We start from the raw sequence: 26,197 nt of genomic DNA, 5'->3' as shown, positions 1-26,197 counted from the left end.
GAATATTCACACACAGGTCTTGGGTGAACATATGTTTTCTTTGACTAAATATGTGGGGGTGGAGTTTCTGGGTCATATGCTAAGTATAAAGTAAGAAGTTGCCAGTTTGTTTTCCGAAATCTGTGTTCCATTTTGCATCCCCACCAGCAATGTAAGAGAGTTCCATTTGTTTCATATCTCAAAGGCTTTTTTTAAAAGTCATAAGTTAGTCATTTATGTGAGTATTCATTAATTCATCAGTGTTTGTCTAAGTAGTTAATATGTGCTAAACACCGTGATATAGATTTGTCTTTTTACTTTTTTTAATGCCCTACTAAAAAATTTAGAATCACTGTGTAGCTCCATTGTGTTACTGTTGGTCAGCACTGCTTTGGAACATACAAGGCTATAGATTTTTAGAAACTCTTTAGTATATTTTATTACGTGCTCTTTATGACGGTTGTCTCAAATGCTGAAAAGGTTTTTCTTACTTCTGGGTTTTCAGCTTAGGTAAGAAAGCTGGAGGATTCCCAAGGATTGGAGTTGCCTGAAGTGTTTCTCTAGTTACGTGAGGTTTCACTGTACTGTTCAGAGAAACAGGTCGTGATCTTGTGGAATTCATTTTCTCAAAGTGGGAGAAGTTAAAAGTAATAGAGGGGCTTCCCTGGTGGCGCAGTGGTTTAAGAATCCGCCTGCCAATGCAGGGGACACAGGTTCGAGCCCTGGTCCTGGAAGATCCCACATGCCGCGGAGCAGCTAAGCCCGTGCGCCACAACTACTGAGCCTGCACTCTAGAGCCCGCATGCCACAACTACTGAAGCCCGGCGCCTAGAGCCCGTGCTCTGCAACAAGAGAAGCCACCACAACGAGAAGACCGCGCACCGCAACAAAGAGCAGCCCCCGCTCGCCGCAACTAGGGAAAGCCTGCACACACCAACGAAGACCCAGTGCAGTCAAAAATAAATAAATAAAATAAATAATAATAAATTTTTTAATGTAATAGAAAATCTATGGAGAAAACCGTACCATTTAACTGCTTAAAGAATCTTTTGAATGTTTCATGTATTCAAATATGTCATATGTAAGAGATATGGATTTGAAAACAAAAATGTGTTTCATTAGGTCATTGTGAACAAACATTACCAAATCTGTTTGTTTCACAAGAAGCAGCGTGGGTAAAGTTTATCACTGTTAACCAGTTACCAACTTCTTTATGAAAGCAGCCTGGAATTCCACCAAGAAGTTGAAGGTACTTGTAAACAGACAAAATGGAAAGAACCAAGAATTTCCAGATACCATACATAGCTCTTACTCAGGATCTTGGGTTAAAAATACTCGAAAAGCACGAAAGAAGGGAAATACTAGATAGTCATCATAAATTTATCTTTGAAATCAGTTCCATTCAGGTGAAGGAAAGCAGAAATAACATTGCTGTGTTTGGCACAAACAGTGATTAAGTGACCGTCGTTAGTGTTCCCTTGGGGAAATAATACCTATAGGCCGCTGTCTGAAACTGTGGTTGAAGCTGTGCAGTTGAAATGTGCACAGACACGTAGGATGTGAATTGCACACTCTGTCGGGGAAACCAGCCGGCTCGTCAGTGTTCCAGATTCATCTCTGGCCGCAGTGTGAAAGACCAACCGGAAGTGGAGAGCCTGGAGGCCAGGAGGCCCATAGGCTGTTGTCATCGTCCAGTTTTCAGCTGGGAGTGAGAAGTGGGAAATCCCGCAAGAGGTGCTGCGTGCAGGCTCTGTGGGGCCCGGCCTCCAGCATGAGGAAGAAATCAACGGTGGTCACTGCTTTTTCCGGCCAGCCTGACCAGGAGTCATGATAGTGCTAACTGATCAAAGGGCACAGAGGACTCATTCTCTGGAGGATCGGTTATGACGTCTGTGCTATATTATTAGATCTTTACAGCAGCCTACAAAATCAGTAGTAGCGTCCCCACCTTACAGATGAGGAAACTGTTGTGCAGCGCATGGTTTGATTCTAAGTCTGTCCAACTCTGGAGCTCGCTCTTTCTTCAGTGTTACCCTGCCTCGCACGTGGGAGAATTCAGAGGACCGGGCTGAGAAAGGCCTTAACTCTGAGCTTGGGAATGTGAGCCTGCTAAACTAGTAGGACATCCCTGCAGGCAGCTGTCTGCAGACCCCGAGTGGGGCTGGGACCAGGAAGCGTCCTGGAAGAGGTGACCGTTAAGTCCTGAGCGTGTGTGACCTCAGAGCGGAGAATGTAGAGTGAGAAGCCAGAGTCTAGAGAACAGGTTCACTTAAGGGACCAAGCTGAGGGTGAGAAGCCAGGGGCTGAAAGAAGGAGCAGGTAGAGAAGGAGAAGCACGGCAGAGTGCGGGCGGTGGCTCGGGGCAGAGCACGCAGCATCCATCTCCTTGAGGCGTCCTCAGGTGCCACAGAGGCCGCGGGGAGCCCCTTAAACTTGCAGGTCACTGGGGACCGAGGCTGCGGAACAGAAGATGTGAATGGGAAATGCAGAGTTGGTGGCAGCAGAGAAAAATTGCTCTTCTGGGATGTCTGATGATTAAGGAAGGAAACTGGTTTGAGGTTAGCTTGAGGGTGAAAATGTGTCTGTCTACACAAGTAGAACCTGAAATACCAGTGTCATAAGTCACGGAGCCTCTCACATTCCAGCACCTCAGGCTGCCTCAGGTCCAGGAGAAGGATGTGCTTGAGATGGTCGTTATTATTCAAGTAGAGGTTAAGAATCATGAAAGGCTGGGCTAGGTAAGGGTGTAAGTTCACGCAAACCGTAACCCCTCAGCCCTGGGTGAACTTTCTGCTGTTCCTTCCTGGGAGTCACAAGAGGAGGCCAGGTTTTAGAAGCGCTGTCCCCACTGTCCGCCCCCCCAGAACGGGAAAGCTGAGGTAGCGTCATGAAGTGGACACAGTGGGGCCCCTGGTGACCTCACTGTCACACATGCAACGCCAAGGCTCAGGTGCTCTGCAGCGCGGTCACGTGGTGGCCCCGACCGACACTGAACGTCCTCGTCCCCTTTCCTTCTTCAGTCCTCTTCTCAGGGAGACTCAGGGCCACCCAGCAGTCTCCTTTCTGTGTGGGCAGCCTCTGCTCCTGCAACTGTTGAGCAAACCTGCCTCAAAAGCTTTTCAAGTACTTGTTTTAACGTAATAGTTGAACACTCTGAATTTACAGAACACTTTCTAAATGCTACAGTTTTTTCCTTAAATGTTTGGGAAATTCTTAGATGACCAATCCATGAATTAAGGAAACAAGAAAAAGAATGTTAGGATACATCACTGATTTTTTTTTTAAGTTTAAGTTTATAAAGCTCAACCTTCTAAGCCTATAAAGGGTTCTTTGTGCTGATCTTAGGAATAAAACACTAAACTTGATAACCCATGAGCATGATGCAGTTTGTCAATTTAAAATAACAGCATAGGGGACTTCCCTGGTGGCGCAGTGGTTGAGAATCCGCCTGCCAGTGCAGGGGACACGGGTTCGATCCCTGGTCTGGGAAGTTCCCACATGCTGCAGAGCAACTAAGCCCATGCGTCACAACTACTGAGCCTGCACTCTAGAGCCCGCGAGCCACAACTACTGGGCCCGCACGCCTAGAGGCTGTGCTCCACAACAAGAGAAGTCACCGCCTTACAGATGAGGAAACTGTTGTGCAGCGCATGGTTTGATTCTAAGTATGTCCAGCTCTGGAGCTCGCTCTTCAGTGTTACCCTACCTCGCATGTGGGAGAATTCAGAGGAGGACCGGGCTGAGAAAGGCTGCGCACTGCAATGAAGAGTAGCCCCCGCTCGCCGCAACTAGAGAAAGCCTGTGCACAGCAACGAAGACCCAACACAGCCAAAAATAAATAATTTTTTTTTTAAATAAAAAATAAAATAACAGCATAGAGGAGAAAAAACTATGCTTACATTAATTATTTAAATAATTATTTCATTTCCATGGTCCTTGTGTTAGGACACCTAAGTTTGTAGCATCTTCTATTTGAAAGTTTTTTGTTTTTGTTTTTGTGGTACGCAGGCCTCTCACTGTTGTGGCCTCTCCTGTTGCGGAGCACAGGCTCTGGACGCGCAGGCTCAGCGGCCATGGCTCACGGGCCCAGCCGCTCCGGGGCATGTGGGACCTTCCCGGACCAGGGCACGAACCCACGTCCCCTGCATCAGCAGGCGGACTCTCAACCACTGCGCCACCAGGGAAGCCCTGAAAGTTTATTGAAAGCACCAAACAGTTCTTTTCAGATCAGAAAAGCATATTTAAAAGGCAGGGTTTTGTGGGTTTGTTCTTTTTTTCAGCTTATCTGAATGTTTCCCCTGTGCATTTTATTTGTTGCTAGAAAAGTAATGAGAGTTACTTTAATACCCAAAACATAGATATAACAACGTGATTTGAACAGCAAATGCAAAAGTAATGAAGAAATGTATTAATGTAAAGTCTTGTAAAGATGTCCTAAAATACAAATTGCCTTAGTTTATTACTTTTGTGTTTTGTGGTACATTCCTGTCTTATTAATATCCAGATCTACAAACTGTGTTGGTAAGTGTATCGCTTACTTCTTTCTCCCAAGAACAAGTAAAATAGCAACTAAGCGTATAAGCCATTCTCTGTCAGATAACAACACACAGTGCCAGCAATGATCAAAGCCAGTAATAGTAAGTCCATTTAATTTTTACCTTGATGGATGGTACATCTGCCTATTGGGATGAGTGCCAGGGTTTCAGTGCAACTTCTTTAAACAATAAATAGGTAGACTGACAAGTCTGTTTACTAGTATAAATTTCTCCTTAGGTGGTCCTCTGGTTTCACATTGTTTCCATACTGGCAGGAAGGACTGCTCTTAATGCAGTCAGGTTATAATTTTATCATGCTAAATACACCTGCTAGAGTTATTATTAAATATAAAGGCCTTCAGTAGAATTTATCCTTCTTGATTTTGGAACAGTGTTCTTATTCCAGAATTTAATAGTATGATCCATCCTGGAAGCAAAAATAAGTTAGATTGACCCTCTGTACTTTCTTCATTTTCAGCCTGAAATTGAAAGTATGGATCAGTATAAAGTCAGTCAATTTGTTGGTAGTTTTTTAGACATTCAGAATTTGTATTTGAATGTGTCTTCCTGCTTCTTTTACCACTTATGTATAAAAGCTTTACCTTTTTTGGTTTCTCTAAGAAAGCACCCCTGTTTCTGCCAGACTTTGCTCTTACCTCCACCTAGAATGCCCTTTCCCCCATCTGAAATTCTCTTATTTATTTGTTCACTTGTTTGTTACCTCTGGCCCATTAGAATGTAAGTTAACAACAGCGAGGATGTTATCTTTCCGTAATCACTATATCCCAGCACTTAGAATGGTTGCAGGAGAGGCACTTAGTCCGTTGCTATCATGAATCAGCATCATGCACAAGCCATCTTAGAAAGTATCTTGGTAGACCAGAGAGACCTTTTGGCCTAAGAGGATACCTGGATACAAAATAGTTTCTAATGGGGCTATTATAGAACTAAATATACAGCACTGTAATTTCAACATGCACCAACCTGGGTAACACTCTCCCTGAGTTCAGACCAAAATGTTCTAGATACGACTCTGACAGGACAAGCTTTATGTGGCACTAAACCCACATGGGTAGACTTTAGGACAGACCCTTGTTCTAAATTACACTAAATTGGAATAAGCCTCCTAAAAAATTCGTATTTCAGCCAACTAATCCTATTTGCTTTTTTGTTTCGTTTGTTTGTTTTGTTTGTTTGTTTGTTTTGTTTTGTTTTTTGTTTTTTTCGGTATGCGGGCCTCTCACTGTTGTGGCCTCTCCCGTTGCGGAGCACAGGCTCCGGACGCGCAGGCTCAGCGGCCATGGCTTACGGGCCCAGCCGCTCTGCAGCATGTGGGATCTTCCTGGACTGGGGCACGAACCCTTGTCCCTTGCATCGGCAAGCGGACTGTCAACCACTGCGCCACCAGGGAAGCCTCTCGTTTGTTTGTTTTTAACTATTTATCATAACTATGTGAAGATTATTATTATTAAGTGTCTTATAATAAAAAAGATGTTTTGAATTTTCTATAAAATTTATCATTTTATGACTAACATCTATTGTTTTTTTAATTATATGATAAATTTTGACTAATTTTCAGTACTTGATCTAGCAAAAACAAACAACAAAAGGAGATCCATATTACCAGTATTAGCAATGAAAAGAGAGAAATCACCAGAGATCCTAGAGGTATCAGAAGGATAAAAATGGAATATTGTGAACAACTGATCCGTATGTGACTATTAACCTGATAACTCAGATGACTGGACAAGTGCCTTAAAAAAGCAAAACTCAGGGCTTCCCTGGTGGCGCAGTGGTTGAGAGTCCGCCTGCCGATGCAGGGGACACAGGTTCGTGCCCCAGTCCGGGAAGATCCCACGTGCCACGGAGCGGCTGGGCCCATGAGCCATGGCCGCTTAGCCTGCGTGTCCGGAGCCTGTGCTCCGCAACGGGAGAGGCCACAACAGTGAGAGGCCCGCGTACCACAAAAAAAAAAAAAAAAAAAAAAAGCAAAACTTACCAAAACAAGAGGTGGGGTAGAAATCTAAATAGTCCTGTATCAAAGGATTGGGTTTGTTATCAAAAACTTTCCCACAAAGAAATGTCCAGGCTCAGATGGTTTCACTGGTGAAATCTGTCAAACTGTGCCCAGTTTGCATAGTTTCTTTCAGAAAATACAAGAAAAAGGAACATTTCCCTCATGTTATGAGACCAACATATCCCTGATAACTAAAACTTGGCAAAAACCTAACAGGAGAAGTAAATTATAGACCAACTTTCCTCATGAACAGAGGTATGAAAATACTTAACCAGATAGAACAAAACACATCAAGCACCATGTAAAATAATACATCACAACCAAGTGAGATTTATCCAAGGAATACAAAATTCATTTCATGGTTGAAAATCCGTCAGTGCAGTCCATCATATTAACAGAATAAAGGAGAAACGAACATGATCATATCAGAACATGCAGACAGAGCATCTAACAAAATAAGCACTTTTGTGTAAAACTCAGAGTAGGAATAGGAGAGAACTTCTTCAAACTGATAAAGGGCATTTAGAAAAAAATTTTTTTTAATGTCACGCTGCAACACAAAATACTGAATGCTTTCCCCTTAATCAGGAACAAGGCAAAGGATGTCTTTTCTTACCTCTGCTGTTTAACAGTTTACTGGAGATTCTAAAGATAACAGCAATACAGGAAAAGAAAATAGAGAGATAAAAATATTAGAAAGGAGTAAGTATATTTGACTTTATTCACAGATAATATGACTAAGGAACCAACAACAAAATCAAAGCATAGAAGATCAGTATGGAAAAATCTATTGTATTTCCATATAATTAGTAGCAAACATTTGGAAAATGAAATTAAGATCAGTTCTTTTTGGATGGTATAAAATAAGTAGAAATAAATTTAACAAAAAACATACACCAAAAACTTCAGACATCGCTGGTAGAAATTCAAGGAGGCCTCAGTAAATGGCGGAATATACCATGTTAATGGATTAGAAGATTTAGTTCTTCCCAAATTGGTCTAGAGATTAAACTTTGCCAAGCAAAATCCCAGCAGTCTTTTTTTATAGAAGTTAACAAGCCGATTTTAAAATGTTTGTTAATTTATTTTTGGCTGCATTGGGTAGTTGAGGCGAGCGGGGGCTACTCTTCGTTGCAGTGCGCGGGCTTCTTGCAGTGGCTTCTCTTTTGCGGAGCACGGTCTCTAGGCGTGCAGGCTTCAGTAGTTGTGGCATATGGGCTTAGCTGCTCCGCGACATGTGGGGTCTTCCCAGACCAGGGCTCGAACTCACGTCCCCTGCATTGGCAGGCAGATTCTTAACCACTGCGCCACCAGGGAAGTCCCTAAAGTGTATATTTAAAAGCAGAGGACCTGGGACTTGCCTGGTGGTGCGATGTTAAGAATCCGCCTGCCAATGCAGGGGACAAGGGTTCGAGCCCAGGTCTGGGAAGATCCCACATGCTGCAGAGCAACTAAGCCCGTGCGCTGCAACTACTGAGCCTGCGCTCTAGAGCCCACAAGCCACAACTACTGAGCCCACGTGCCACAACTACTGCAGCCCGCGTACCTAGACCCTGTGCTCCGCAACAAAGAGAAGCCCCTGCAAGGAGAAGCCTGCGCACTGCAACTAAGAGTAGCCCCCGCTCGCCACAACTAGAGAAAGCCCACGTGCAGCAAGGAGGACCCAACGCAGCCAAATAAATAAATAAATTTATAAAAGAAAAAAAAGACAGAAAGAAAAAAGCAGAGGACCTGGGAATTCCCTGGCGGTCCAGTGGTTAGGACTCTGCATTTCCACTGCAGGGAGCCTAAGACCCCTGGTTGGGGAACTGAGGTCCAGCAAGCCACGAGGCGTGGCCCAAATAAATAAATAAATAAAAGCAAAGGACCTAAAATACTCAAATCAATCTTGAGAAACAAGAACAAATCTGGTTGACTCTCACACTACCTGACTTTAAGACACTACAAAGCTATAGTAACAGTGACACTGTGATATTGCCCACAGGATGGACAAGTAGATAGTGGAGGATAGTAAAGAGTCCACGCTTACATGGTCACTTAATTTTCAGTAAAGACACCAAATCAGTTAATGGGAAAAGTCTTTTCAACAAATGACACTAGAACAAACGGATAGGATGTATATATGAAAAAGATTAGTCATAACCTCTGCCTCACACCACATACAAAAATGTATTTGAGATGTATTATATATCTAAACATAAAAACTAAAACCACTAAGCTTCTGGGAAAAAATATAAGAGAATATCTTCAGAATCTAGGGTAGGCAGAGTTGCTTAGGGCACTAAAAGCAGTAACCGTAAAAGAAAAACCTGATAAAGTAGTCATCATCAAAATTAATAACTTCTGTTTATTAAGAAAACGAATAGGCAAATTGTAGGATAAGAGAAAATATTTTCCAAACATATCTAACAAAAGGCTTGTATCCAGAATATATAACAAATGCTTACAACTTAATAGTTTTAAAAAAATGTTTTAAGTACGCAAAAGACTACAACAGAAACTTCACGAGAGAAAATGTACAAATGGGAGATAGCACTTGAAAAAGTGCTCCACGTGAGTTCTCAGGGAAATGCAAGTTAAAACCACAGTGAAGTAGTACAGTACTTCCAACAGAATGGCTGAAATTAAAAAAACTGATCACACCAAATGGTGAGGATGTGAAGGAACGAGAATTCACTTTGGAAAAGGGTTTGGCGGTTTCTTGTAAAGTTGCACAGATCTAACTGTTCCCCTCCTGGGTATTTATTCAAGAGAAATATTAAAACATGTCAAAAACAGGAAAGTTGATGGCAGCGCTGTGCTGTACAACATAGTGGGTGTAGTTAGCAATATGGTGCCCTGCACTTGAAACTCCGTTAAGAGGCTGAGTGTCATGCTAAGTGTTCTTACCACCAAAAAAAACCCCAAACAAACAAAAACAGAGGTGATTGATACGTTTATTACCTCGATAGTGGCGATGTATCATGGGTGTATGCCTAGGTACAAATTCATCAAAACGTATACATTATGGTGTGCAATGTTCTGTATATTAAGTATACCTCAGTAAAGCTGGGAAAACGGAAAGTTTATGGCAGCTTGATTCACAGTAGCCAAAACCTGGAGACAGCAATGCAAACATCTATCATGAGTGAATGGGTAAATATTGGTATATTTATACAAATGGGATACAACTCAGCAATAAGTGAGAACAAACTACTGATATGCAAACAACATGGATAAATCACAAAATCATTATACTGAGTGAAAAGAGACGCAAAGGAACACATACTCCTTGATACCATTTATTTGAATTTGTAAACTAAGTGAAACTAATTTGAGTCTGCCTCTGTGGGGATGCAGCTAGAATGCATTGCCTGGGAATTGACACAAGAAGCGTTCTGAGGAAAGGAAATGTTCTGCTCTGTGGCAGAGGATTGGTTACTCAGGTTAAAACTGTATGGCTGGGCTTCCCTGGTGGCGCAGTGGTTGAGAGTCCGCCTGCTGATGCAGGGGACATGGGTTCGTGCCCCGATCCGGGAAGATCCCACATGCCGCGGAGCGGCTGGGCCCGTGAGCCATGGCCGCTGAGCCTGCGCGTCCGGAGCCTGTGCTCCGCAACGGGAGAGGCCACAACAGTGAGAGGCCCGCGTACCGCAAAAAAAAAAAAAAAAAAAAAAAAACTGTATGGCTAAGATGTGTATGTTTCAGTGGATAAAAGTTTTTCCAGAAGAGATATAAATAATAATAATTGAGAAGGGAACCAGGAGTAGGTAGTAGAAGTATAGCTGGACCGAGAATGGCAGGATACTGTGAACTGTGGAAGCTGAATAGTGTATATATGGTGGGTTATTATAGGAGTCTCTTTGCTATGTCTGAAATTTCTATTATTAAAAATTTTAAGAGGAGGTGTGGAAAGCAAAGCAAGAAGTGTTTGGGTATTGAACTTGGCAGTATGTTGATGGTCAATTTAAAAATAAAGGATAAAACAAATGAAAGCTTTTCAACTTCATTCCCTAAAATAAGTGGGGGTGGGAGAATGTTGAAAAGTTTGAGGGCTTTAGAGAACTAGAGATAAACCATATGCCTAAAACAAATAAAATAGAAGCAACTACTTCATTAATTTGGAATTTAGTGGCAGCAGTTTTCAAACTATTAAGAAAGAAGTAGCCTAGAAAAAATGGGTGAAGGTTTGTCTCCTAATTGATTTGAATCCATAGTTTGAGATTTTGTCTACATTTAATTTTTTTTTAAAACTTTTTTTTCAATTTGCTTTCCATGTGAGGATTGGTACAAATGACTCTGAAAGGTAGGTAGGTTTTTTAATATACTCAGTCTGAAGGTACTGTTTTTTTTGTTTTTTTGGGTTTTTTTTGAAGGTACTACTGACAGTTTATAATTAGTAGAAATGTAGGCCTTTAAATTATTTTAATGCTTTGTAAATGCATAAGGAGAAAAAGGAAGAGCATTTATATGATACGAATAGCTTTTTAAGAGCTAGGTACTTGAAATGTGGTCATAAAGCACCAGAGATAGAAAAAGAAGAGAAGAGAGAGAGAAAAAAAAGAAGGGAATAAAAATTCTCTTGAAGAATGAGGGTAATCATGAAGTTTTTATACAGTGATGCCTTTAGAATATATATATGTGTGTGTATATATTTTATATAGATAGATAGATAGATACACACATAAAGTAAGCCAGCTTTCTTAGGAGAACAAATGATCCAACTCAAAATAATGTTAATACTTGCATATCTGTTTTCTCCTTTGATTCTTATATGATCTAAGGGGTTAAAAACTAATATTAGGAGTTACAATGCAAAAATAATTTAATATTTAACAAATAACTAGTAAACATTTTATAATAAAAACTTAGCATCTGTTTTTTAGGTTGTTTTTTAAAATCCAGTAGACATGCATCTAAATTCATGTTTGCATTCTTCCTAGCTGCAGAAGATCATAAGTAAACAGGATGACTCGAAGACAAGAATAACTAATGAAACAGAATGCCAGGTATGTGCAAATAAACTAAATATTTCCAAGCAGATGTTATATACAATAGCTTCTCTATTCTGTTTGCTCAAATAAGTATTCCCAAATAGTTGGGGAAATTAACAGTAACTTAATTTTTCTAAATATTTTAAATAGATTTTCTACATTCACATGATCCAGACCTCAAAAGACTCACAAGAGGATGTATGCAGGGCAGAGCTTTCCTCCCCATGACCCAGGTCTTGGGTATTCTTCCAGAGATATTTCATGTGTATATAAGCATGTATGTAAATAAGCAACTAAACATTTCCATGTGTTCTTTTTACCATTTTTATACAAGCAGTAGCATACTATACACTGTTCCATATCCTCCCATTTTTTTCTTACCATATCCGAATATCTCATTCTTTTTAATGGCTCCGTAGTACTTCGCTGTATGGATGGATGTACCAGTTGATGTAACCATTCCCCATTTGAAAGATATTTAACATGTATCCAGTCTTTTGATATTGCAGATAATGCAGTTAATAATCTGTAATCATATCAATTTATATATATGTGAATATATCCAAGGGGTAACTTCCCAGAAATTCACTTGCTGGGTCAAAAGGTATGAACATTTCTAAGGTTGTTGATAAACTTTGATAAATATTGGCACATATCTTCTGTAGAAAATGAACCAACTTTCATTCCCACCAGCAATATATATCCTTAAATTTTCCATTGATAATCTTTTAATCAGTTGTAATTCCACAATTTGCTTTCTGTTAGATTTTCTTAAATTTCCAAATCATTTCATCTTTTAGAGCATGTCTGCTTCAAATTTTGCAAATTATTAAAATCACAATTTTTTTGTATTTCATTCCCTCTGAGCAGCCCTGTGCTGGACTTGTTTCACATGTGTCCGGGCCCTCTAATGGTGCCCCGCGTCCCAGGTGTGCACCTCCTCTGTGTCCTCAGCTCCCTGCGTGTCCTGCCACACCACCTGCCCCTCCTTAGGGTAATCGTTTAATCGTCTGTGTCTTCTGGAGCGTGCGCATCCTCATTCTTTCTGAGGTCGTGTGAGGTTAGGGAGCAGGTCACGCGACCACCCTTACCTCTGATGCCAGCTGGAGGCTCAGGGGGCCCCCAGTATCACCTTGGGTCTGATAATTCATTGCAAGGACTCATAGTACTCCCCAAAAGTTGTTAGGTCCGGGGCTACGGTTTATTACAGCGAGAGGGTGCAGGTTAAAATCAGCCAAGGGGAGAGGCTCGTAGGCAGAATCCAGAGGTTCTGGGCATCCTCTCCCAGGGGAGTGTGGAAAGCACTGACTTTCCCAGCAGTGACTGTGACAGCACACACGGAGTAGTGCCAGCCAGGGCTTTGGTGTCCAGAGACTGTTGGGGTCAGCCATGGAAACCTGGTTGGCTGTCCTCGTGGCTGACCTCAGACTCTAGCCCTTCTGGAGGTCAAGCTGATACCCTATGGCCCAAAGCCTCCACCCCAAATCTCATTGTTGGACTACCTGTTGTGGCCCAAGGCCCCCAGGTAAACAAAGACACCTTCTCTTAGGGACCACCTCCTAGCAGCCCAGGGCAAAAAGGCCAGACATCTGGGTAAGGTTAATTCCTTACTATACAAGTTGTATCTGCATAGCCTGGTAAAGCACCAGGCGTACCCTATATACTCCGTAAATAGTTTTTAATGAATGAAAAAATACCTAATCTTATGGGTATAACACTTTTTTAAAACTTTTTTTTTAATAGATTTATTTTATTTATTTATTTTTGGCCGCTCTGGGTCTTCGTTGCTGTGCGGGCTTTCTCTAGTTGCGGCGAGCGGGGGCTACTCTTCATTGCCGTGCGCGGGCTTCTCATTGCAGTGGCTTCTCTCGTTGCAGAGCACAGGCTCTAGGCGCGCAGGCTTCAGTAATTGTGGCATGTGAGCTCAGTAGTTGTGGCTCACGGGCTCTAGAGGGCAGGCTCAGCAGTTGTGGGCACAGGCTTACTTGCTCCGCAGCATGTGGGATCTTCCCAGACCAGGGCTCGAACCCGTGTCCCCTGCATTGGCAGGTGGATTCTTAACCACTGCGCCACCAGGGAAGCCCCAGATATAGCACTTTTAACCATTGACCTGTTCTTGGTCATTAAGACTGTTTCCAAATCTTTGCTGTACGATGCAGTAAATAGCTACATGTGTAAATTTAAGACAGAGATCTAAGAGTCAGGTTGTCGGGTGAAGACATGACTACTTGTAAGGCTTTGACCCATATTGTCAGGCTGCCTTCCACAAAGGTTGTAACAGTCTACGGGCCTGCCGGCAGTCTCTCCAGGGTTGGTATCTTTTTTGTTTTGTTTCTTAATCTGTGTCAGTATGACCGGGGGAAAGGTATCCCAGATTGTTTTTTAAGATAGTTATGTATACCATTCATGTTTCTTATTTTATAAATTTTCTGTTTCTTTTTTTTTTAACATCTTTATTGGAGTATAATTGCTTTACAATGGTGTGTTAGTTTCTGCTTTATAACAAAGTGAATCAGCTATACGTATACACATATCCCCATATCCCCTCCCTCTTGTGTCTCCCTCACACCCAAATTTTCTGTTTCTGTTCTTTGGGAATTTCTTTAGGGTTTTTCTTCATATACTTGAGAATATTAACCTAGTGTCTGTCAAAATTATTGAAATATTTTTCAGATTTGTTTTTGTTTATGATGTTTTGGTTATAGATGTTTTTATTTTTAATGTAGTCATGTTTAGCTGTCTTTTTATTTATTCAGTTACTTTCATTCTTTAAAATGCCTTCCCCACATCAAAGTCAGTTGTTAAATACTAACCTATATGATCCTCTGATTTACTTGTGGTTTTATTTTCTTACATATAATTTTTTCATTCATCTGAAATTTGTTTCTTAAGGGCATCCCTAGGGATATTTCATTACTTAACTTTTTTACTATTATAAATAGACTCTTTACCCTCAAAGGAAAAATTATTGCTGTTAAGCAGGAAATTCATTTAATTTTTAATGTTTCTGTACCAGTCTATCTTTACTGAATTTTCTTATTTTTTCTGTTGATTTTCCTGGTTGTTCTAAGTATAAAATTATTTCTAAATAATTAATCTTAGTTTATTCCTTTATGTATTGGACAAAATTACCCCCAAAAATGTTTAGTAATAGTGTTCTTGGTAGACATCCTGATCATATTCTAACCTTAACGAGAATACATACGGTTTTGTGTTTTAGTATATCTCCTGAGCATTTATATGGGAATTAAGAAAAAACTGCAGGCATGATTTCCTGCCCACACTTATGTGGAAGTCCAGTTAAAATCCACATTTGTATTTATAGTGGCTATTTTATAAAATTATTAGACACAAAGTCAAGTGTTTAAGAGTCAGTACTGTGGAAGGCTCTGTGTCAGTCAGCCCCACTGGGACCACCGCTTCCTCCCCATGAGCCGACCCCTTGGCAGGGGCGATGAGGTGTGGGCGAGCCCCCTGCAGCCCCAGGGCCGTGGCCGGCTGGTTGCTGGATGTGTGGGTGACTTGCCTGCGCTGAGCCTCTGCAGTCTGTCCCCTCCAGAACCTGAGGCTGCGCTCGTCTCTGCCTGGCCTCCCAGGAGCTGTCCCCATGTCCGCACGGCCGGTGTCGAGCAGAGACTGAGCAGGGTGTCCGCTTGCAGATGCAGCCCTGCTCACGGGCTGGGAGGCTGGGCCCCCGTCCCACCTCAGGCTCTTTTCAAGTCTGTCGCTGCCTTCCCCGGGCCAGCTCTGGTTCTGAGCTGCAGGTGGTCACGTTTTGATGCCCTGCCCTGCAGCCCTTGCTGGAGGACTAAACTGTGCTCACTTTCCTGTGCTGCCGTAAAGGCCCTAGACCACAGCCCACTCCGCCCTCCAAGGCGCATTCCCCTCTCTGGGCTCCCGATCATCCTTCAGCTGAACAGTGCCCAGGTTCTAAGTCCGGAAGCCGGCCCGCCCTCTGCCTGAGCCCACACGCTGTCTCGGAGCCTCGCGGGTACCAGCCACCTTCTCGCCCACTACACCCAGGCTTTCATGAGTTCTCACCATGTGACAGTCACCCCACCTGCTGCTGTATCTGGGAAGTGGGGGCAGGATTGGGGAGCAGGCTGGACCATCCAGTGCCTGAATTTCTTTCTGCAGATGCTCTTTTTCAGATTATTTGGTTTAAGTTTGTACCCCCATTTGTTGTTTAGTTGCTGCTGATAATCTTTTTAGCAGCTCTGTTTTGTTATTATTTTTGTTTATTTTATTGGAGATTTGAAGGAGGAAGAGTCTATGAATCTGCTTCTCTCGTAGCCTTGAATGGAATCCTCAGCCGGTAACTTTATAACTAGGAAAAGCTAGTGCTTTATTTCTAGCATTCAGCAAAAGGTCCAAGACTTCCCTGCTTTAATTCTCTCAGTCCTGCTTTACTAGAAAATGCCTAAGGGTCACATTTGAAAATAACTCATCTCACTATTCTAAGCTCTCTTTTCGGCCTGATCCAAAATGTCGTTCACTGCTGAAGTCCACCTTGGGTCCTTTGAAGCGTTTTAGCCCTGTTGTTTTCCTCCTGCTTGAGCCATGATACAGAAGAGTGTCATGCAGAGTAACAGACAGAATGGCGACATCTGTTCTCGCCCTCTTGTTGTTGTTACAAGAATCTTTTGTGGGTATTGTCCTAAGAATTCCAGGCTACAGGATCCATTTTTTGTTCTTGGTTATATAATTACTTGAAATTATTGTATCATTTTTTTACAGGAACCAACAGTGAAAGAACCTGAAATTAACACAACTCTTCAGATACGTTTCTTTGGAAAAAGAGGAGAAAGAAAACTTCACTATAAAGAATTTCGAAGGTAAATGCAAATATTTATATTCATTTAGGGAAATTTTATAGGTAAGAGGTAAAGAAACAACTGAATACATTTATTTATGTCCCAGAACTGCAGGCCATAAAACCAGATACAGTATCTCTGAGAGCAAAACCTGTGAAATGTAAACTAAAGTTACTATGCTCAAAAATACCTCTAACCTATTATGAAAAGTAGTATTCATTTTACAGACTACAATAATTAGTAACTTACTGTTTGCAGCTAGAAGAGAGAGATGCCCCTCGTATCAGTTAGTTCTTAATTCACAACAAACCAGCCCAACTTAAAACAGTGACCATTCGTTATTGCCATGAGTCTTTGGGTCAGCTGGGTGCTTCTCCAGCGGGGGCCAGAATCGGGCCTTCTAGACTGGACGGGCCCCTGCTGTTGCCGTCTGCTGATGGTTGGCAGGAGCTGGGGCCGGCTCTGCTGAGACGGCACAGCTGGGACAGCCCAGCTCTGCTCCCGCCGTCCCCGCCCCCAGCCCAGGGGTCGGCAGCCCTTCTTTGTAAAGGGCCAGGCAGTGAGTACGGTCTCTGTCCTGGCTGCGCAGCTCAACCGTCACAGCGTGAAAGCAGCTGTGGACAGCACAGGCCTCTTGATGCGTTGGTACGTGGTGGGCGTGTCTGTGGTCCAGTCCAGCTTGCGGACGTCGCTGCACTCACGTCTTCATCTGCAGGGAGGGAATCGCACTTACAGTCTGTGGCATCGTAAGCACCGCAGTGCCGTGTCCTGTTCACCTCCTCCCCGGCAAGCACAACTCCATGCGGAACCAGACCCTGTGCTCGCGGGCCTCCCCACTAACCAGAGTCTTAGAACAAATACCAGGAAGCAGCTCAGAATGGTGGAAAAGCACCGATTTGGGAGGAAGGAGACGCCTCTTGTCAACTCAGTGCAGCTAACTAAAGACTGACGGAGTGTATTCCACGTGCTGCTATGTGCCGGGCTGTGCCTCAGACGCAGGGCTGGTCCCTCCTGGGAACCATCTAGTAAACGTGCAGAGAACATTTAAACGCATTCGGTCAGTGCTATCACAGGTAGATAGGGTTTGGGGCAGCGCAGAAGATCACTTCTGGAGTGGGTGATCAGGAAGCTTTCTGGGGGAAATAGCCCTACGCCGATCTTGACAGGTGAGCAGGAATTAGCCAGGGAGAAATGGTTGGGGAGGGAGGGACGGAGAACAGCACGAGGAAGGACACGCGGGAGAACATATGGCTTGTCCAGGAATCAGAGAGGGCAGGCATGGTAGAGAAATAAACAAGCATGAGGGGTGGGCAGAGGTGAAGGTGGAGGCCTGGGAGGCGTATGCTTCCCGTGTGAGGGCTCACGCACCAGAAGGTCCAGCTTGAGTTACGCCATAAGGGAGTAACTCCCTTACAGCAGGCGTCCCGCGCTTGGTGCCTGGTCAGATGGGCGTCACTCTGGCAAGATGGTGGGCAACGACAAGGGGGATCCGATGCGACACGAGCCCGCTGGGCTACTGCAGATGAGGAATGACAGGAGCCCTGAACCAGTGGGGTGGCGATAAAGACTTTGGACTGGGAGTTTTCAAGACACATTTAGGAGATAAAATTGTAGGGCTTAGTGATTGTTTAAAGTTGCTTCTAACTTTAATTTTCCTTAAAGGGAATGATTTCATTTAGAATTCTTACTTTAAACTTTTTCTTGAAGTTTCTGTAATTAATGGGCCCTGTGAAATTTGTAATACCATTACGCAATTTAAAAAAAGATCCAATTAACAAAGAATCCAATTAACAAAAAATGCAGTTTTTCAGGAACTTGGCTCTTAGATGGAGGAGGCCACCCCTGAAATTAACGTTACAGGTGCACTGGGCTAGAATTCGGTAATCATAACATGTCTTTAACATTTTGCGTAAGTCGTGAAGTAACAGAAAATAGCTTCCATATATTATATTATATTATGTATATATAATATAAAATTATATATATAATTTTTAACCGGTCACCATTATAGTGGCCAAATTACTCATTGAAATTGCACAAGATGTTCTTTCAGTGTGTGTTATGTGGAGCTTATAGTTTTGTTTTTATGGGAGTATGACGTATAATCCTTCCTTATAAAAAGATGTTTGCTTTTCTCTTCTGACCTTTGTCTTAGCATCCTCTTTACAGCTTGTCTGATAAAGGATATTGTTTTATAAAGTACAGCTTATAAGTCTCAAGGAAAGGCAGGGAAGGTGACACAGAGTTAGTGTTGTGGTAGCCAATTATGGTATTTACCTAGAGATACTAGTTTTCTCATTTAGAGAAACAATATTATACTTTGAAAAAAAACACATATTTATGATTTAGACAACCTGGGTTCCATTGCGGAACTTGACAGTTTGCTAAGTGTGATTTGATTTGACAAGCGATTGGACCTGAGTGTCGGGTCTGTTCCTTCACCAGTGAGATGGTGATGATGAGACCCACTCAGTGAGGCTGTTCACAAGCTTACATGTGATGCAGGTATAACTATTATAATAGATCATGTAACTAGAAATTGGAGAGGTGAAATTCAGACACAGGTTTGTCTTAAGTTTCGAGCAGTCACAGAGTTTCTGAAAGAGGTGGTCCTGCAGTTGCTTGCTAGGTGGTTGGGGGCACTGGGTGGGCTTTCAAGGAAGTAGTCCCCCCAGGTGACCAGAGGGACAGACGGTCTTAGTAGATGCCATCAGGTGTCAAGAGAAACTTACCAGTGACTGAGGGAACATGTGGATAAATTGGTGGCTTGTTTGGGTTTTTTTTTTTTTACTTCTACAACTAGTCAGATTCTCCAGCTGAAATACCACTTAGCCATTTCAGTAAAAGCTAAAGTATAATTTAAGTTCTATCTCCTGGAATTTTGGTGTCTATTCATTGTTATGAAATCAACAGGTAATTTAATTGTGAAAATTCAGTTCTTTATCAGCATATATATAGTTCAGGGGAAAACATACTGAAGCTCAGACTCCGCAGGCAGCTGGCGACGGTGTTTACCCACTCTGTACCAGTGCCTGTTGGTCTTGTTTGTCTTTCCTGTCTCTTCCTCCCTGTCGTCTTACTTTACTGGGGACTTGTCTTCTGCATTTCTTTTTCTCTTCCTCTAAACTCAACGGTTAGCCCTAAAACTAGTGACCAGAAATAACCCCTGTGTTTATTTCCTGTGTGGTATGTTTGACCTCATCTTTTATTCCAATAAATAGTTAAAACTTAAAATAACTTTGTGACTGAAGATAGGGAAGTGGTTGGAAAGGGAAGAAAATTGGTCTCAAGTTTTCTCATCAGGAAAAATTAGGAAGATATTGATGCAGATGTACTTTCTAGGGCTGGGATTTTTTTTTTATTCTGAAATACCAGTGATTAGTTGAGGATGTTCTAAATTCATGAAGAGCTTTTATAAATTCAGAGATGTCTGTAAGCAGTGCTGTGCTGGTAAATATATTCCGCGATCGGCTCTCGGGAAGAATGGCCTTGATTGGTAAACTTGCAAATTAGTAGTAAATACTCTACAAGACACTGTGGCCTAAAAAACCCAGATAAGCAAAACAGATTTCTCCCGTTGTTTCCAATTATGACACTGTCTTCCAATTAAGACACTAATTTATAAACTATTTAATTTGTTCAGGATGCATTTGGTGGCCTTTTGTACTGTAAATTCTTCAATTCAGATATTTATGTCCAGTATCATGTCCCAGACTTTCATGTCTTGACAAGACGTATAATTTGAGACAAGATTTTATCATTAAGCATATTTAATGTTCTTCAGAAGTAGTATAATTAGTTAAGATGAAAGAGCTTAAACCAGACAATGGATAGTTTAACAACAATTAAGTTTATAATATTTCAGCCTCAGGTAGAGCCCAAAGAAAAAGAAAAAGGAAAGGAACAGTTAGTAATGTTTTTATACCATATTTTCTACTTCCTTTATCACTGTACACTCATTTGCAAGTAAAACACCCTTTTAACAGTCTTTGTAAGAATCAGTTGATGCCATCACAGCACCCAGTACAGTAAAACTCAGTAAAACGGAGGACAAAGCATATCACTAAAAGAGTTAGTTGATCAGCCCAAACTTGAAATGCTTAAAATTTTAGATAAAATTCTGCTTTGACCCAAAGACACACGGCATTGATAAATAAATTCATGTATCCAGTACATTCAGAAAATGTTGTAGGAAACCGACTCTTACCTATCACATAGGTAGAAGCCTGAAATCAAACTTCCCTGTCATACTTTTAAGGTCTGCGGAATAAATGCAGGCTCTAAAGCAAGTAAATTTTTAACAGTGACAGTTCTTCTCCCATTGAACGAGAATATATTTTGCTCCCCATGTATATTTCTGTTAAATTGTGACATGACATGTAGTACAGATCTTTTAACACGTGGAAGGTACGTAAGGGGATCTGCAACGTATTGAAACTCATAGAGGTGCTGCTTAAGGAGCCTGCAGTCCATTCATAGCACTAAGGCCAAGCCAGGGCTTACCGACATCCATCTCATATTTTAACATTTAGATTTATGGAAAGCTTGCAGACGGAGGTCCAGGAAATGGAGTTCCTTCAGTTCTCTAAAGGTCTGAGTTTCATGAGAAAAGAAGACTTCGCAGAATGGCTCCTTTTATTCACCAACACTGAAAATAAAGACGTTTATTGGAAAAATGTGAGAGAGAAGCTGTCCGCAGGAGAGGTTGGTGTGCCTTTTTATTACGCTCATGATGAAAATGAAACAGTAAGTTAGACGTGTTTATATAATTCAATAAAGTAACTTCCAAATTAATGAAGACTAACCTACTGTCTATTATATAATTGTGTGATGCATGAAATGATGATTGTTAATAATGGTTAATGGACAGTGGTAAGATTTTGAGTAATTTTTTACTTTATTGTTCCAAAAAACTTTTTTTTCAAATGGGCAGGTGGTTTTTTGGGGGTTTTTTTGTTTTTTAAGTTCCCTCATTATGTGCCCCACTACCCCAAATTAAAACCCAGACCTCAGGACTTCCCTGGTGGCACAGTGGTTAAGAATCTGCCTGCCAGTGCAGGGCACATGGGTTCGAGCCCTGGTCTGGGAAGATCCCACATGCCGCGGAGTAACTAAGCCTGTGCACCACAACTACTGAGCCTGCGCTCTAGAGCCCGCGAGCTACAACTACTGAGCCCGCGTGCCACAGCTACTGAAGCCCGCGTGCCTAGAGTCTGCACTCCGCAACAAGAGAAGCCACCGCAGTGAGAAGCCCGCGCACTGCAATGAAGAGTAGCCCCCACTCACCACAACTAGCGAAAGCCCGCGTGCAGCGAGGAAGACCCAACACAGCCAAAAATAAATAAATGAATAATTTTTTTTTTTAAACCCAGACCTCATTTTACCTCTTCGTGGGCATGTGTTTTTATATAATTTTTTTAAATCTATCTCTGTAATGAGGAAAAAGATAATAAAATATAATGAAGATCTCATTTATAATTGCAATAGAGATATATAACAATTAGAAATAAATTTAACAAGAAATATATAGAAAAAACTTTAAAGCCTTGATGGATAGAAAAGAAAACTTATCTAACTGTAGAGACACCCCCTGGTATTGACTAGAATGTCTTACTGTTATAAACATAGCAGTTGTCCCTTAAATCAGTCTGTAAATGTAATGTTGTACAGTCTGAACAGCCTAGGTCTGCTGCACTTTCACGTTAGCCCTGGAAGCCCAAGGCTGACACGGGAGAGCTTCCTTCTCAGTCATGCTGCACATCCCTTGTGGGCTGGTGGGAGACCCTGCCCACGCAGTTGCTGGGGGACCCACACTCTCCGAGGCTCCGCCCCTTTGGAGCTCCCCTATCTGCTAGAAACGCCAGCCTCAGAGGCAGGAAAAGAGAGGAGTGAGTCACATTCCAGCAATTAAATTTTTTGTTTTGTTTTGTTTTGTTTTGTTTTGTTTTTTTTGCGGTACGCAGGCCTCTCACTGTTGTGGCCTCTCCCGTTGCGGAGCACAGGCTCCAGACACGCAGGCTCAGTGGCCATGGCTCACGGGCCCAGCCGCTCCGCGGCATGTGGGATCTCCCTGGACCGGGGCACAAACCCGTGTCCCCTGCATCGGCAGGTGGACTCTCAACCACTGCGCCACCAGGGAAGCCCCACGTAGGACCTTTGAGGAGATACAGTGGGGCTGTAACACACGCCCACAGCCCCACGCTCACAGCCCCGGGGCCCCCAGCCATGCACTCACGCTCACACAGTGCTCAGTCTGCACGGGCACACCCAGGGGCCCTGCACGTAACCTCCTGGGGTTCCTCCTAATCTCTAGAATCTATAGTTCTGTTGTTATTCTGCATCTCAGATTTTTCAATAGACTTGCTTAGAAAGATGTAAGTGCACAGGCTTTATGACAGAAAAGAGGACGCACAGTTGTATTCATAAAATCATTTAATGTGTTTACAAGATTGTAATAAAAACTCACTTTGTTATTTTATTAGAGCATTAGTTTGGATGAGTTCAAGTCATTTTGTCATTTTGCGACCCACTTGGAAGACTTCGCTATTGCCATGCAGATGTTCAGTTTAGCTCATCGCCCTGTCAGACTAGGTAAGTTATATGAATCACTTAATTTGTATCATCTGTAAACAGTATCACTCTGTTCTTCACCTGGTTGATACCAATCAAGGGACCACTTACCAGAAAAAACAGTTGATAGGCCTTTCAATGAATTCAATGTGGTTATTCCAGATTTACAACAGTTTATGAACAATTACTTTTTTGCTTTTACTTTACCTTTCCCCTGAGAAGTAGAAGAAAATATTTAAATATCTGTGTTCAAAACACTGATTACATTAAAATAGCGTGCTGACATTTCTCAGCCAAGTTTATTATTTGAACACATTTTTGTTCTTGTTTTACTTCCCAAGTGATAAATATATAGAGTTGTTTTTACTTCTCAAATAATAAACATTTAGACTTAGACTATTTTACATTGTTGATGAGTTTTTATATTTTCTCCTTTTAGCGGAGTTTAAGAGAGCTGTGAAGGTAGCAACGGGACAAGAACTCTCCAACAATATCTTGGACACCGTCTTCAAGATCTTTGATTTGGATGGTGATGAGTGTCTCAGTCATGAAGAGTTTCTTGGGGTGTTAAAAAACAGGATGCATCGAGGTTTATGGGTAACAGATTTTGAGTTTTTAAATAGTTACATGTTCAAATGTAGTTAAATGAATGGAAGTAAACCTAGAATTTGAGCAAATGTACAGTCTTAAATGGAGTTTTCATCATTTTTAAAGAGATCATAAGCTATAGTTACAAAACTGAAGTATCTCCTACAGATGGGATCCACCGTTTTTCTTTGCTTTTTTTTAAAATAGTCTGAATCAGGAAGCGCTACTCAGAAGTCCTAGCCTAGAATTTTGCTTTGGGCTTTGTAGTTAGACACCTAGACTCAAACCCCAGCCCTATCACATACTAACTGCCAAATCTTGCAAAGACACTTAATTTTTCTGAGCCTCAGATTCCTCATCTGTAACAGTGAGAAACAGAATCTACCAGAAAGAATTATTATGAGAGTTGAGCATAAAATATTTAATGTAGTGGCTGAGACACTTGAAGTAGATGTTAGCTCTTATCATTGTTCACTCAGATTCACATAGTGGTCTATAACTGAGGGACAAATCAAACTCAAAATTTTGTTTAGATTAGAATCTGCTAGAGACACTCATGAAAGCCATCCGCAGGCTGAAAACAAGGTTCCAGGAGATGATAAGTAGGTAATGAGTGCAGAAGAAAGGCAGGAGAGAGAACAGGAGAGAGACTGCGGTGGGTTCATGTAAACAGAGCTGTTCAATTACAACTTAGAAGAGCACATTCGTTTTCCTGCTGCAAACATTATTTACGGAAAATGAACAAATAATGATTTCCACTAGCTTGTGCTTATCCAGCACCTCATAGTTAACGATCACATTCCTGGAAATTAAACCAGCCTTTCCAGTTAACAGTTTAACATATCCAGCAGCCTCTTTGCCGTTTCTCAAAAACATATTAAAGAGAAGAGCTTCAAATCAGTGATAGGAAAAGGACATAAATATAATCTGAAATCGACTTTTGCTTCCACTTGGTGGATTTCCAGCCATGCTGTGCATATGACCACCAGGAGCCAGATGGTGTCTAACCTTTGCTTCTCCTTTAACTGAGAGAAATCACAGCCACACAGTACTTGTGAGAATTACAGTATATTATATATCACCATATCATTGGGTTGGCCGGAGAGTTCCTTCGTGTTTCCCCAGACGAACTCTTTGGCCAACCCACTGTTTCTTCTTAAGGCTTCTCATCAAGTATATTGTGACTTATGGTTTCTTTCTTTTTAATTTTAGCCAAGGGTAGGTCAAAGTTTTAGGCTTATAATTTTTGTTCCACATAGCTAACTGAAGTTCACCAGAAAACCAAAAACATTATGAAATAATTACATTTTAAAACCAACATATGAAAGAAAGCCACACGAAGTCTTTGTTTCCTTGTTGGGGAGGAGCCTCTATTCTCTCGGTACCCTGGGATACTCGCACTCACATTCACTTCTCATCCTTTACCTTTAGTTTACAGTCTGCTGCAGTCACCTTCACAGCGCCATCACCTCCAATCCTTTCTGGAGGAATGTGGGACTGTGCAGTGACAAGCACGTGTGAACCGGGTTTAACTCGCAGACCGTGACCCTTCGTTTTCATTTTTGGTTAACAGGTGCCGCAACAGCTCAGTATACAAGAATACTGGAAATGTGTGAAAAAAGAAAGCATTAAAGGAGTGAAAGAAGTCTGGAAACAAGCAGGAAGAGGTCCTTTATAGAAAAACATAATGTGGGAATTACGTTGCTCCAAGTGTCGGAACTGGGGATTTCTTAAAGTACTAGATGGTTATCTTCTTAAGTCTTCATTGATTTCCTTTGTAATATAAAGATGCCTTGTATTTGCTTTCTGATTCAATAATTTCTCAGTAAGATTTCATTACAGAACTTCGTAAAAAGAAAGTATTCTTTTACAAAAACAGACAGTGGACTCTGTCCAAAGCCTAGGATTGAAGTCACACTTTGATAAGATGGAAAACCTGGTCATTCACTGGTGTCAACACAGCAACACAGCACGTTCTCTGGAGCAGTCAACAGGCGCACAGGAAGAGTCACTGACGTGAGGCCAGGATCAATTCTGCAGTCCTGATGCTCCTAGTAGGGCAAATTAAGTTAAAACATTTCAGGCTTTCTTATCTGTACCTTACATCTCATAGACTTCTTGTACATTTTATTTCAGTGAGCTGTATATTAGTTGTCTTTAAAGTAATATGTAAATTTCAGTATTCTGGAATGTTCTGGAAACAATAAAGTATTTATAAAGATAAAAAATTACTGAGGTGCATTTTGTTTTATATGTACTGTTTAAAACTACATTTTGGGGGGCTTCCCTGGTGGCGCAGTGCTTAAGAATCCGCCTGCCAATGCAGGAGACACGGGTTTGAGCCCTGGTCCGGGAAGATCCCACATGCCACGGAGCAACTAAGCCCCTGTGCCACAACTACTGAGCCTGCGCTCTAGAGCCCATGAGCCACAACTGCTGAGCCCGCGTGCCACAACTACTGAAGCCCGTGTGCCTAGATCCCGTGCTCCGCAACAAGAGAAGCCACCGCAATGATAAGCCCGTGCACCGCACCAAAGATACATTGCGGCCAAAAATAAATAAAACAAATTTTTTTTTAAAAGTGTGATCGGGAGAACCTTGATCACATGATAAGGGTCTCTTGGGATATAGTGGTTTATGGGTGAATGTTTAAAATTGTACTAGAATTTAATTGGCATTAAATATAAATATTTTAAATATGGCAAATAAAAATTATTTTTT

General features: G+C 41.8%; 1 protein-coding gene across 1 annotated transcript in view; it reads left to right on the top strand.

Annotated features, from left to right (window-relative positions):
- Window positions 1–25,707, top strand: part of MICU2 (mitochondrial calcium uptake 2) — an 85,413-nt gene extending 59,706 nt beyond the window's left edge. The window contains exons 7-12 of the mRNA XM_060129115.1: window positions 11,454–11,519; window positions 16,242–16,339; window positions 20,851–21,022; window positions 22,801–22,909; window positions 23,328–23,485; window positions 25,050–25,707. Coding sequence (XP_059985098.1) covers window positions 11,454–11,519; window positions 16,242–16,339; window positions 20,851–21,022; window positions 22,801–22,909; window positions 23,328–23,485; window positions 25,050–25,154 — 708 coding nt within the window. The 3' untranslated portion in view covers window positions 25,155–25,707. The remainder of the gene's footprint in view (window positions 1–11,453; window positions 11,520–16,241; window positions 16,340–20,850; window positions 21,023–22,800; window positions 22,910–23,327; window positions 23,486–25,049) is intronic.
- The last annotated feature ends 490 nt before the right edge of the window (window positions 25,708–26,197 follow it).

This window comes from Lagenorhynchus albirostris, chromosome 18 (genome assembly GCF_949774975.1).
Source record: "Lagenorhynchus albirostris chromosome 18, mLagAlb1.1, whole genome shotgun sequence".
NCBI classification, from domain to species: domain Eukaryota; kingdom Metazoa; phylum Chordata; class Mammalia; order Artiodactyla; family Delphinidae; genus Lagenorhynchus; species Lagenorhynchus albirostris.
This window is presented reverse-complemented; position numbering and strand designations above follow the sequence as displayed.